Here is a 12,620-nt window from a genome sequence, read left to right on the forward strand (position 1 = left end):
AAGAATATATATAAGTGGCCAGCAAACACATGAAAATACAATCACCATAATTTGTCATTAAGGAAATACAAATCAAAATCATAAGATACTACTTCATCCCTATTAGAATAGCTATTTTTTTTAAACATTGAAAATAACAAGCATTGGTAAAAATGTGGAGAAATTGAAACCCCAGTGCATTATTGGTTGGAATGTAAAATGGAGCAGCCACTTTGGGGAAAAATTGAAATGAAAACTAGTACATGTTACAATATGGATGAACCTCGAAAATATAGTTAAGCGAAAGAAGTCAGTCACAGAAGCCCACACATTGTATGAGTCCATTTATAAGACATGCTGGAACTAGGGAAATCCATAATGACAGAAAGCAGATTAGTAATTGCCTATGGCTAGGAGTTTCGGGGGGAAAGGAGAATGCCTGCTAATGGGAACTAGTTTCTAGTTATTGAAAATGTTATAAAATTGATAGTGGTGATACTTGCATAACCCTGTGAATTGTGCAGTATACCAAGAATACACTAAGAACCACAAATTATACTTTAATTTAGTGAATTATATGTTAACTTTATCTCAACAAAACTGACTGTGGAAATATACTGGAGTTGCTGAGCAATACGGAAGGGCCACTGAGGTTCATGGTCTTAAATATAACATGAGAAATTCTTTGCAAATGAAGCACCTGAAAAGGGATTAATCTCCAAAATAAGCAAACAGCTACTGCAGCTCAATTTCAAAAAAAACAATCCAGAAGTTCCCACCCTGGCACAACGGAAACAAATCCAACTAGGAACCATGAGGTTGCAGGTTCGATCCCTAGCCTTGCTCAGTGGGTTATAGATCTGGCATTGCCATGAGCTGTGGTGTAGGTTGAAGATGTGGCTCAGATCTGGCATTGCTGTGGCTCTGGTGTAGGACCGTGGCTTCAGCTCCGATTAGACCCCTAGCCTGGGAACCTCCATATGCCGCAGGTGCAGCGCTAAAAAGACAAAAAAAATAAAATAAAAAAAATGGGCAGTAGATTTAAATAGGCATTTCTCCAAAGAAGACATACAGGTGGCCAAAAAACACATGAAAAGATGCTCAACATCACTAGTTATTAAGAGAAATGTAAATCAGAATGACTTTGAGATGTCACCTCATACCAGCCTGAATGGCCATCATCAAAAAGTCTGCAAACAATAAACGCCGGAGAGGGTATGGAGAAAAGGGAACCATCTTACACTGTTGGTGGGAATGTAAACTGGTGCACCTGCTGTGGAAAACAGTATGGAGGTTCCTTAAAAAACTGAAAATAGAAGTACCATGTGATCCAGCAATCCCACTCCTGGGCATCTGTCTGGAGAAAACCATGACTCAGAAAGGTACATGCATCCCAGTGTTCACTGCAGCACTATTTATAATAACCAAGACATGTAAGCCACCTAAATGTTCATCGATGGAGGAGTGGATAAAGAAGATATACACAAGTATGGTGGAATATTACTCAGCCATAAAAAAGAATGAAATAAGGGCATTTGCAGCAACATGGATGAACCTAGAGATTATCATACTAAGTGAAGTCAGACAGTGAAAGACAAACATCATATGATATCACTTATATGTGGAATCTTAAAAAAAGATAGAAATGAACTTATTTGCAGAACAGAAATAGACTCTTACACTTTGAAAAACTTAAGGTTACCAAAGGGGACAGATGGGAGGGAGGAATGGACTGGGGGTTTGGGATTGGCATGTGTATACTCAGGTATGTTGAATGGTTGGCCAGTGGGATATGCTGTACAGCACAGGGAACTCTACCCAATATTCTGTGGTAATCTATGTGGGAGAAGAATCTGAAAGCGCATAGGTGTGTATATGTAAGTGAATCACTTTATTATACAGCAGAAATGGTCACAACCTTGTAAATCAACTGTACATCAATAAATCTTAAAAAAAACAAGCAAAAAAAAAAAAAAGGGCATGTTAAAAATTTTCAGTGACTGGCCAGGAAAGAGGGTGGGGTGCGTGACCAGGAGGATAGTAGATGACTCCTTCAAGGTGAGGTAGCAGGGGTAGCAGAATGGTTTGTGCTTCAAACTAGATTTTTCCAGTACTCTGGAAGTGACAGTAAGGAGTAAGAAGATATTTACCCCACCTCCAGTTCAGTTGTACTGTGTTGTAAGGAAGAAGAAAAGGTCAATACTTGAGAAGGTACACAGAGAAGCAGTACATTCATAGTACAGCCATCTTTCAATTAGAGCAAGAAGATGAAAAAGAATTTTCACAGAGGAGGTAGAGAAAGAATGTCAAGAATTTTTTTTGATCACTGACTCAGATTCCAGAGGGCAGAGTCATTTTGAGACAGGAATGGGAGACTGAGTCATACTAGAAAAGTGCCCCCAGATGATTGATTTATAGAGTCATGAGAGGATGAGAATCTAGGTGACGAGAGATGCCAGGGGTAGCCTGAATTTCTTGGGGTGTCCAAGGTAAGCAGATTTAAGGCAAGGTAGGATTAGTCCTAGATATCTCTTCAAGGAGCAGTGCTAGCCAGCGGAACTGTCTGCAATGACAAAAATGTTCTGTACCCACAGGATCAAAGATGATAATGGCTAGACACATGAGGCTGCTGAGCACTTGAAATGTAAGAAGTGCTGCATTTACCAAGTATAATGGAAAAAATAAAAATCATTAAAAAAAAAAAAAAGTGCTTGGAGTTCCCATTGTGGCGCAGTGGAAACGAATCTGACTAGGAACCATGAGGTTGTGGGTTCAATCCCTGGCCTCGCTCTGTGGGTTAAGGATCTGGCGTTGCTAGGAGCTGTGGTGTAGGTCACACATGTGGCTTGGATCTGGTGTTGCTGTGGCTGTGGCTCCAATTGGACCCCTAGCCTGGGAACCTCCATATGCTGTGGGTGTGGCCCTAAAAAGCAAAAAAAAACAAAAAGCGCTGCATTTTAATTATATTTAATTATAATTAAGATTTATGTTTAGGTAGCCATGTCTCAGAATGGCAAATAATGTTTAGTTCTATTTAGCCTTTTTGTTTGTCCATTGTCTCTTAGGGAAGGCTGGCAGCATTGAGGCAGGTTATGTGCTAGTGGAGGAAGCCTTTCCTTTTTCTTCTTAAATCCCACCCAGGAAGTTCTAGGCTAGAGGATGGGTGGTCTTAGAAGGAACATAAACCACTCTATGGCCTCCCATTATTTCCTGTTGAGGTGGTTTTGAGGTTAATGGAGACAGACTGAGACTAATAATTGTCATTCTGCCAAATCTCTCTTTGTATATACAACTTTCACTTAACTCACGGAGCCATTCATTGTCTTCACTGTTTACAGTTGAAGACCATATGTTTTAATTTTGATTGCTTTGGGTTTTGGGGGAAGAATGTGCTGAAGTTTATGTAGTATTGGTAATTGCTTTATAACGCTTTGGTATTTACTTGTCCATTCTGTTTATACAAATTAGTATGGGAATTTAAGACTAAGACCTAACCCACATTATGGTCAGGTTGGTAGGTGTTGGTTCTAAGGGTAGGCTTAAATCTTTGGATAAGGCTAAGAAATAAGGAAAACTAATAATGAGATTGTATAGTAATAAACAGTGCTTTCTGAGTGCCTTCTGTGAGCTGATCACTTCTATACCTTATTTGGATTATCTGATGTGATCCTTAACCAAAACCCATGAGGATTGATGCTATATCTCATTTTGTGGGTAAGTCATCTGATACTCAGAGAGCTTAAGTAACTTGCCTAAGGCAACACAGCTAGTGGAGTCCCAATTTAGAGACCATTTTGTCCAACTCTCAAGTTGGTGCACATTATTCTGCTTTGTGCCACTGCTTCCTTTTTATCTTAACAATGCCAAGCCAAGCTCTAAGCAGTTCCTTAGGGCATTTTCCATCTAATATTATATGAAGGCCTGAGTTAATGACCATATAGATGGCTCACTCAACTCTCAGTGGTATCCCTTCTTTTTGTTTTGCTTACCTTACCCTAGTAGTTGTTCTCAGACTCCCTTGTTCCCTTTTTGAAATCTTTGACTGTTGTCACTAGCAGCTAAGTTTTTGTATTTAAGTTTTGTACTGAATTCTCTGCTTGCAGCTAGTTGAAATGGCTCTCTTAACATTCATAAATCAGAAAAGGAGGCTTCTTTAGAGCAACTTAGACCTTTCTGCTCTTTTGTAGGGGCAGTAGTTTTCAAAGGAAAAATGTAGCTGCAAGGCCCAGTCCAGTCTGCTCTGATTATAACATTTAATAGTAGAATTAGCATATAATTCTCAGTCATCTTCCAAGTCTCTTTTTTACCTGCCCACTTAGCACTTTCTCTTTTCCTATTCTTTGCCCTCTTTTTAAATTTTATGTTATTTTTTCATATATGTCTTTAAAGTCAGGCTCACTGTATTCTTGGTGCCATGTTTCTTTGTTGTTGTTGTAGCTTTGTGATCTTCATCAGTTTATTTCATATTTTATCGTCTATAAAATATAGATAGTGATGTACCTTGCAGCATCATTGTAAGGTTTTTTTGTTTTTGTTTTTTTTGTCTTTTTGCTATTTCTTGGGCCACTCCCACGGCATATGGAGGTTCCCATGCTAGGGGTCGAATCGGAGCTGTAGCCTCTGGCCTACGCCAGAGCCACAGCAACACAGGATCCGAGCTGCGTCTGCAACCTACACCACAGCTCACGGCAACACTGGATCGTTAACCCACTGAGCAAGGGCAGGAACCGAACCCGCAACCTCATGGTTCCTAGTCGGATTCGTTAACCACTGCACCATGACGGGAACTCCCTGTAAGGTTTAGAAATTGTGTTTATTAAGTCCATGGTACAGAGATGGTTCTCATAAACAAGAGCCCTCCTTTTTTTTTTCCCTTGGACCCGTTTCTGTGATTTAATTTGGCAAATATTTATTAGCTTCTAAATCTATGCTAGATCCTCAGCAATCTGCACTGCTGGGGATGGTGAAGAGATCAAAACAAAACTAAACCCAGAATTTGTGAATTGAGAAAGTTACATGATACAGAAAAGAGACTGACGTATAAACAACAGAAATGTGCCAAGTGCAGTAGAAATATATATAAAGTGCTAGAAGCAATTAATTCCTTTTTCAGCCCTGTCTGTGGAGTGGTTTCCAAGTATTTCTTTTGGAAAAATACTTGGTAGTCAAGATATAGGGGACAAATACAAAGAGAAAGAGAGGGTAAAACACAACTCTTAAAGGTTTCTGTAATCTGAGATACCAACCTTTTGAGAATTGATTTCAGCATGGCACTTGATAAAATCTTTCATGAAGTCCTTGTACATAAGATAGAGAAATGTGGGCTGGCTGATAGAATAGGAGGTGGATTTTGAAGGTGGTTATACCGTCATGTCCAGGGTGTTTTTCTCCTGCAGTACTTTATTCTCCTGCAGTACAATCTCTGGGTTGGAAGGAACTTTAGAAATAGATCATCTACTCTGTCTTGCACCTAAGACCTCGCTATTACCTGGTCTCTTTTTCTCCCTTTGACTTTTTTTTTTCATACCCGTGACTCATTTATTTTGTAACTGGAAGTTTTTACTGCTTTATCTCCCTCATCAGTTTCTCTCCTTCCCCACTCCCTTCTCTCTGGCAACCACCTGTTGTTCTATGTCTGTAGGTGTAGATAGATATCTGTTGATGTTCATCTGTTGGCTATTGTAAATTATGCTGCAGTGAACATAGGGGTGCATGTATCCTTTCTAATTACTGTTTTTGTTTTCTTTAGGTAAACAAAAGCTCTGGGTTTTTTTCTTAGCCCTTTTGATTTTTAATTCAGCAGTACAGAAAACTATGTAGTGAAAAATATGCTTTCCTCCTACTCCAGTCTCCAGGTGTCCCTGCCATCCTCCCCAAAGACAAAACACTATTAATAGTTGCTTCTGTGTATGATCATGTTTTATTATACATACCTCTTTACACTTTGTATTATAGTTACGGAGTGTATATGCTATCTCCCTTAGAAAATTATAAGTTCCTCAAGAGCAAGGACCATGCCTTATAATTTCCTGTATCTCCCCAAATTATTCACACATTGAAGAGTCTCAGTAAATATTTGCTTGATTAAGTACTTAAAGGAAATTTGGACTGAAATTGGGAAAAAGACATGGTTCTCTGGTAACATGCCACAGTTTCCTGTGTCCTTGGCTGTATCATTTACAATCATTTTTCCCCAGTGATTTGGATGAAGACATTGTAGAAAGCATCCTTGTCACATATGCAGATGACTTAAAGCTGGAAGAGAGAGCTAATAACATCAGATGACAGAATCAAGACTGCAGATGATCTCAACAGACTAGAATGTTCAGCTAAAAAGAATAGGGATAAATATGAAGTCCTATTAAAGGAGGAAGACACCCATCAACTTAGTTATCCAAGTATAGAATTAGGAAACATGTCTTTATAATATTTTTGAAGATGACTTGGGAGGGTAGGGGATAGATATTAATTAATTGCCTGTAAGCTCAATTTAAGCCATTAGTATACCAGGATTGTCAAAGCAAACAGCCTTTGCTGAATTAGTGGAATATGAGTCCAGATGGGGTAGCTTGTGGTTCTTGTGTTCTCTTTACTGGTCAGGCTGCTTGTTGGAATATTGGATTTGTTTGGTGGCACCATACATATAAAGAAACTGAATAACTGGGGTATATGTAGATGAGAATAACTAGGAAGGTAAAAAATGGGTATAGGAGTCAGATCTAGATTCTGTCCAGGGTTCTTTTTACCAATTGTGATAGCTTGGCAAAGTCAGTTTCTTTGAGTTTGTTTTCATTCCTTTAAAATAGGACAGAATCGGAGTTCGCATCGTGGTGCAGTGGTTAACGAATCCGACTAGGAACCATGAGGTTGCGGGTTCGGTCCCTGACCTTGTTTAGTGAGTTAAGAATCGGCGTTGTCATAAGCTGTGGTGTAGTTGTGGCTCGGATCCTGTGTTGCTGTGGCTCTGGCGTAGGCTGGTGCTACAGCTCCTATTAGACCCCTAGCCTGGGAACCTCCATGTGTTGCAGAAGCAGCCCTAGAAAAGGCAAAAAGACAAAAAATAAAATAAGATAAAATAAAATAAAATAGGGCAGAATAATAATACCAGCCTCTGGAGGATTATTGAAAGGATCAGAGCTACCCTAGGCCCTCAAATGCTTCTACAATCCATGTCTTATTAGAAGTTGGCTTAATGACTAGATATAGTAACTGTTCTGAAGTAGGCTACATTTTAGTGGGTCAGACAACTGAGTAAAACCAAGATTATAGTGCCGCTTAAGTGTTCAAAGACCTGACTTGTGGAAAAGAGGGTAAACTTATTCATACTGTTCCCAGTAAACGCAGATCGAACCATTTTGTTGTGTAACAGTAGAATTGATTTCTCTAGGAGGAAGTGAATTCTCAGTGACTGGATATAGTCAAGTTAAAACTGTATAATCACTTGTCAGGGATGCCTACAGAAGCATTTTTATGAATAGAAGTTTGGGCTAGAAGAATAGGCAAAGTATGGCCAACCAGGGACCAAACTTAGCCAGACATCTGTTACTGTAAATAAAGTTTTATTGGAATGTACCACACCCAGTTATTCATAATGTTGTGTATGGCTCCCCTCCTGCTACTACAATGTGGAGTTGAGTAGTTAACGACAGACTGTATAGCCTGCCAAGCCTAAAATATTTACTGTCTGTTCCTTTACAGAAAAATTTTGCTGACCCTTGGCCTAGATAAATGCTTCACAACCCAAATTATTTTATGAATTGATAACTATCCTAAATTCTCTGTCATGGGGATTTCAAGTGTCAAAGAGGAATGAAGGCAAGATTTGAAGTGAGACGGTCACAGGGTTTTTTGTTGTTGTCGCTAACTGCAATGAATGAAAACTGGAAAACGGTTAATGAACTTCCATCATCCTTTAAGAGAACATGATTTTATAAACAGACATCTTCTGATGTGAGAAAAGTATTTGTATGCCACTTGGGCTATACCCACTAGAATTAGAAGGTGGTTGTAGTAGTGGAAAAGACTGGTTGTATTAACTGTTCTGAGCTTTGGTTTCCTCCCTTGTTAAATGGAACACATTCCTGAGTTTTCTAAAGTTGAAGATAGAAGCAAATATGGGACCCAGATACAGCTATCACTGTTGCATTTCATAATGCACCTTATTGGAGCATGTGTCACACCAGACAGAATTTTTGTTGGGAAAGTATAAATCCTTCCCCCGAGTGCTGCAAGTTGGGGTAGTACACAAAAACCTTTTTTTTTTTTTTTTTTTCCTTTTTTCTTTTTTTTTTTTTTTGTCTTTTTAGGGCTGCATTCTGGGCATATGGAAGTTCCCAGGCTAGGGGTCAAAAAGCCGCCAGCCTGTGCCACAGCCACAGCCACAGCTGCTCAGAATCTGAGTCCTGTCTTCGACCTACAGCACAGCTCACGGCAATGCTGGATCCTTTAACCCACTGAGCGAGGCTAGGTATTGAACCCACCTCCTCATGGATACCAGTCGGGTTGTTACCGCTGAACCACAGCAGGAACTCCATAAAAACCTTTCTTGGTGTGGACTGAATCTTTAGATCTCATGGCAAATAGGGGGAAAATAGAGCTCACTGGCAAATATGGGAATATATTGTGGTTGCCAGTTTCAGTCCATATTATACAAGTAATATTCTCTATTCTAGAAGGGCAGAGGTTTTTCCCAGACAGTGCACTTCTTCCAGTGGAATAGGATTTTAAATTTTTCTTTTTCCTATACATTTTGACTTTTATATTCAGAGTCTGCTGCCACCTAACAGTTTTTCTTTGTTTAATTTTTCTTTTTTTGTTGAAAGTGTTGACTCGGAGACAAAAAGAGGCCAAGAACAAGAGTGACAATGGGATAGCTGCCCAGACTTCCCTAGACATTGACAAGTAAGTAGGTATGCTGTGTTTACGGAGCTCTAGCTCAACATACCATTGCTTAGACCAAATAAGAAACCAGTTTATCTCTTACCCTGGGTTTCTTTGGCCTGGCAATTACTTTGTTTCTTTAAGGCCTGAATTTCTTTTTCGTATTCCCAGTTTATGTCAGCGTAGGTGGCCTCTGTATCCCTTTTTGTTACCCTGAGAAGATCCTGCCACCCACTCCATTTCCACATTACTCTTAGCTTTCTGTTTTCTTTGAAATTGCATATTGGTGCTTTGGGGAAGCAGTGAATTATGTTGCAATGTGTAGAGAAGTTGAGTTGCAAGAAGTTGGGCAATATTGAAGATTTCCTTGGGTTGTCGGTTTCATCTTGACTAAGAAGCACATTCCGAGGAAAGGCAGAGGGATCACGTATAAGTGCTGCCTCTTGAAAGTAAAAATATCACCAACAATACATTGGAACAGTTAATCATTAGATCTTAATCATGTAAGGATTTTATCTTAGACCCTAAATTTCATGCTTCCTTTTCTAATCCAGTTGAGCAGAGCCGATCCACTTGCTTCTTTTGGAATCCTACTGTTATGCAGACATTCTTCTAGGACTATATTCATCACTCTATTGTAGTCATTTTTTTTCTTTCATTTTTGACATTTCTGTCTTCCTGACTAGACTGTGAGTTATTTGAAGGCAGGTACCTGCTTTTTAGGGCCATATCCACAGCATATGGAGGTTCCCAGGCTAGGATGTTTAAATTGGAGCTACAGTTACCGGTCTATGCCACAGCAGCGCCAGATCTGAGCCAAATGTGCAACCTACACCACAGCTCACGGCAACGCCAGATCCTTAACCCACTGAGTGAGGCCAGGGTCAAACCCGCAACCTCATGGTTCCTAGTCAGATTTGTTTCCACTGCCACAATGGGAACTCCGTTTTTTTTTCTTTCATTCATATTTATATCTCCAGCATTAAGTGTGTGTGTGATAGCAATAACCATAATACCTCTTTATTGAGCACCTGATATCAGTCATATAAGACGTGCTGGGTGCTTTGTTTACTTTGTAACGATCATAATAGTTTGTTAAGGTGGTTATTCTTTCTTTTTAAAAAATTGATATAGGAGTTCCACTATTGATATCAGTGGCTCAGTGAGTTAAGAACCCCACTAATATCCATGAGAAATTGAGTTCACTCCTTGGCCTTGCTCAGTGGGTTAAGGATCTAGCATTGTCACAAGCTTTGGCATAGGTCACAGATGTGGCTTGGATCTGATGTTGCTGTGGCTGTGGCCTAGACCTGCAGCTGCAGTTTTGATTCAGCCCCTAGTCTGGGAACTTCCATATGCCCTAGGAGTGGCTATAAAAAGAAAAAGAAAAAAAAAATATGGAAACTGAAGAGAAATTCTAACTGGTTAAGATCATGTGGCCAGAACTGGCAAAGTCTACCTGACTCAAAAACTTAAATTTCTTTTACAGTGCTGCTGTCTCTTGTGTAGTAAGGGTTTAATACATGCTTTTTATATTAATTGATAAACCTTGAAAGGTACACTGGTTTAGCTTTTCTCATAAGGCAGCGTTTTACTTGTATTCTCTCTAATGATTAATTACTTGAGTGACTTATTTCTCCTATTTCTAAAGGCCTCTAGAGAAAATTTTCCTTAGAGGCAATCTAAATCTTTCTTGCTGTGGTAACTGAATAGCACTACCCAGAAAAAGTAGTCTAAAATAGCAAGTTTGAAAAGTTTTCTGTAGCTTCTTAAAACTAAGATGATCTTAGGAGTCAGGCATACCTGACTTCTGATAATTATTTAGCTATAGGACCTTGGGGAGCAAAGTACCTTCCTAATAGGGCCAAGGAGTTAATTGAGAAATTGTGTTTGAAGGGCCTTGTACCAGATCTCACCACAGAGAAAATACTTCACAAATGTTCGTTTTCTTCCATTGTTTCCAGCAATTCCATTTTTACTGATGCCCAATAAACCTTACCTCAAGGACACAATTTCCTTTTTTTCTACAGACTCTACTGTTGTAAAAAGATAAAAATAACTACGTATGTGAAGTTATGCAAAAGCCTCTGGCAGAACCACATGATTTTTGGTAATTTCCTAGTCAGTATTGCAGGTTATAGTATTAAGGAAGTCAGCATATAGACTGACTTGATTTACTAATCAGACAAGTTCATCCACCCTGGTAAAAATGTCACTTTGATTTAATGTTTTTCATGTTCCCTTTTCTGTCTAAATTTTAACTTCCCTTGAAAAACAATTACACATAATTTGAGAAGAGTTTGACAGAATATTTTATGTCTGAAGAGGAATTAGCATTGTTTGAGATAGTTAGAAGGGCTGATTTCATTATCATCCCATTGCTACAACAGCAGGGTACAGAGAAACAGCTAGGGAAAACCTACTAATCACTCAGTCCTTTTGATTGGCATTGGGTTAGTTTTATTGGTGATCCTGCTGAGCAGATCTTCTTTGGTTGACATGTCTCCTCCACAGAATAACTTTAAGATGTAAAAACACAATTTGAGACATATCTAGGAGCACAGAGGCAAAAGTAAATCTTAAAAGTGCTTTTTCTCCCTTTCCTCTGATTGGCTAGGAATGAGAAGTGTTATCTCTGTAAATCCCTCGTCCCATTCAGAGAGTACCAGTGTCATGTAGAGTCCTGTCTCCAGCTTGCCAGAGTTGACCAAGGAGATGGGCCTGAAGAGAGTGGGAGACTATGCTTGGCTGTGGATGGGAAGCGTCCACAGCAGCTGAAGAACCTGAAGGTATGTGTGGAGTATTTTAGGGAAGGTTACCTGGTTAGCCCCCCACAGTTCTAGACTTTTATCTTCTCTTCCTTCCTCCTCCTTTTTCTTCTGTGTATCTTGAAGAAAATTTGTGCTTTTTTTAAAAAATTATTTTTTCTTTTAATTAAAAAGTAGTATATACTCGTAGAAAATATGGTAAGTTCAAAAAAAGTACAAAGGACCAAGGGAAGTCATCACCCATAATTTAGCTACTCAAAGATGACATCTTTTAGTATTTTGGCCTGTTTTTTTCAGTCTTTGCACCATACTATATATGTACATATATGTGTGTGTTTGTATGTGTGTTTATACACTTAACATTGTAGCATAAATGCCTTCCTGGGTATATTTTTAAACTTTTTAAAAATAACTTGGGAGTTCCCGTCGTGGCGCAGTGGTTAACGAATCCGACTAGGAACCATGAGGTTGCGGGTTTGGTCCCTGCCCTTGCTCAGTGGGTTAACGATCCGGCGTTGCCGTGAGCTGTGGTGTAGGTTGCAGACGCGGCTTGGATCCCGCGTTGCTGTGGCTCTGGCATAGGCCGGTGGCTACAGCTCCGATTCAACCCCTAGCCTGGGAACTTCCATATGCCGCGGGAGCGGCCCAAGAAATAGCAACAACAGCAGCAACAACAACAACAAAAAAGACAAAAAGACAAAAACAAACAAACAAACAAAAAAAAACAAAAAAAAAAACCTTGGAGTTCCCATCGTGGCACAGTGGTTAACGAATCCGACTAGGAACCATGAGGTTGCGGGTTCAGTCCCTGGTCTTGCTCTGTGCGTTAAGGATCAGCATTGCCATGAGCTGTGGTGTGGGTCGCAGATGCGGCTCAGATCCTGTGTTGCAGTGGCTCTGGTGTAGGCCGGTGGTTACAGCTCTGATTAGGCCCCTAGCCTGGGAACCTCCATGTGCCATGGGAGCGGCTCAAGAAAAAGGCAAAAAGACAAA

The 12,620-nt window shown here is 39.7% G+C and overlaps 1 protein-coding gene across 26 annotated transcripts in view; it reads left to right on the forward strand.

Annotated features, from left to right (window-relative positions):
* Positions 1 to 12,620, forward strand: part of UIMC1 (ubiquitin interaction motif containing 1) — a 140,094-nt gene that overhangs the window by 120,766 nt on the left and 6,708 nt on the right. For 16 of the 26 annotated variants that reach the window (NM_001097447.2, XM_085006571.1, XM_085006640.1 and 13 more), the window contains 2 exon segments: positions 8,802 to 8,880; positions 11,477 to 11,648. The exons of 4 other annotated variants lie outside the window; for them this stretch is intronic. In NM_001097447.2, coding sequence (NP_001090916.2) covers positions 8,802 to 8,880; positions 11,477 to 11,648 — 251 coding nt within the window. 26 annotated transcript variants of the gene reach the window in all.

This window comes from Sus scrofa, chromosome 2 (assembly GCF_054392235.1).
Source record: "Sus scrofa isolate SSC_HxYL_T2T_F1_AM1 chromosome 2, Sscrofa_HxYL_maternal_Yorkshire_Landrace_v2.0, whole genome shotgun sequence".
NCBI classification, from domain to species: domain Eukaryota; kingdom Metazoa; phylum Chordata; class Mammalia; order Artiodactyla; family Suidae; genus Sus; species Sus scrofa.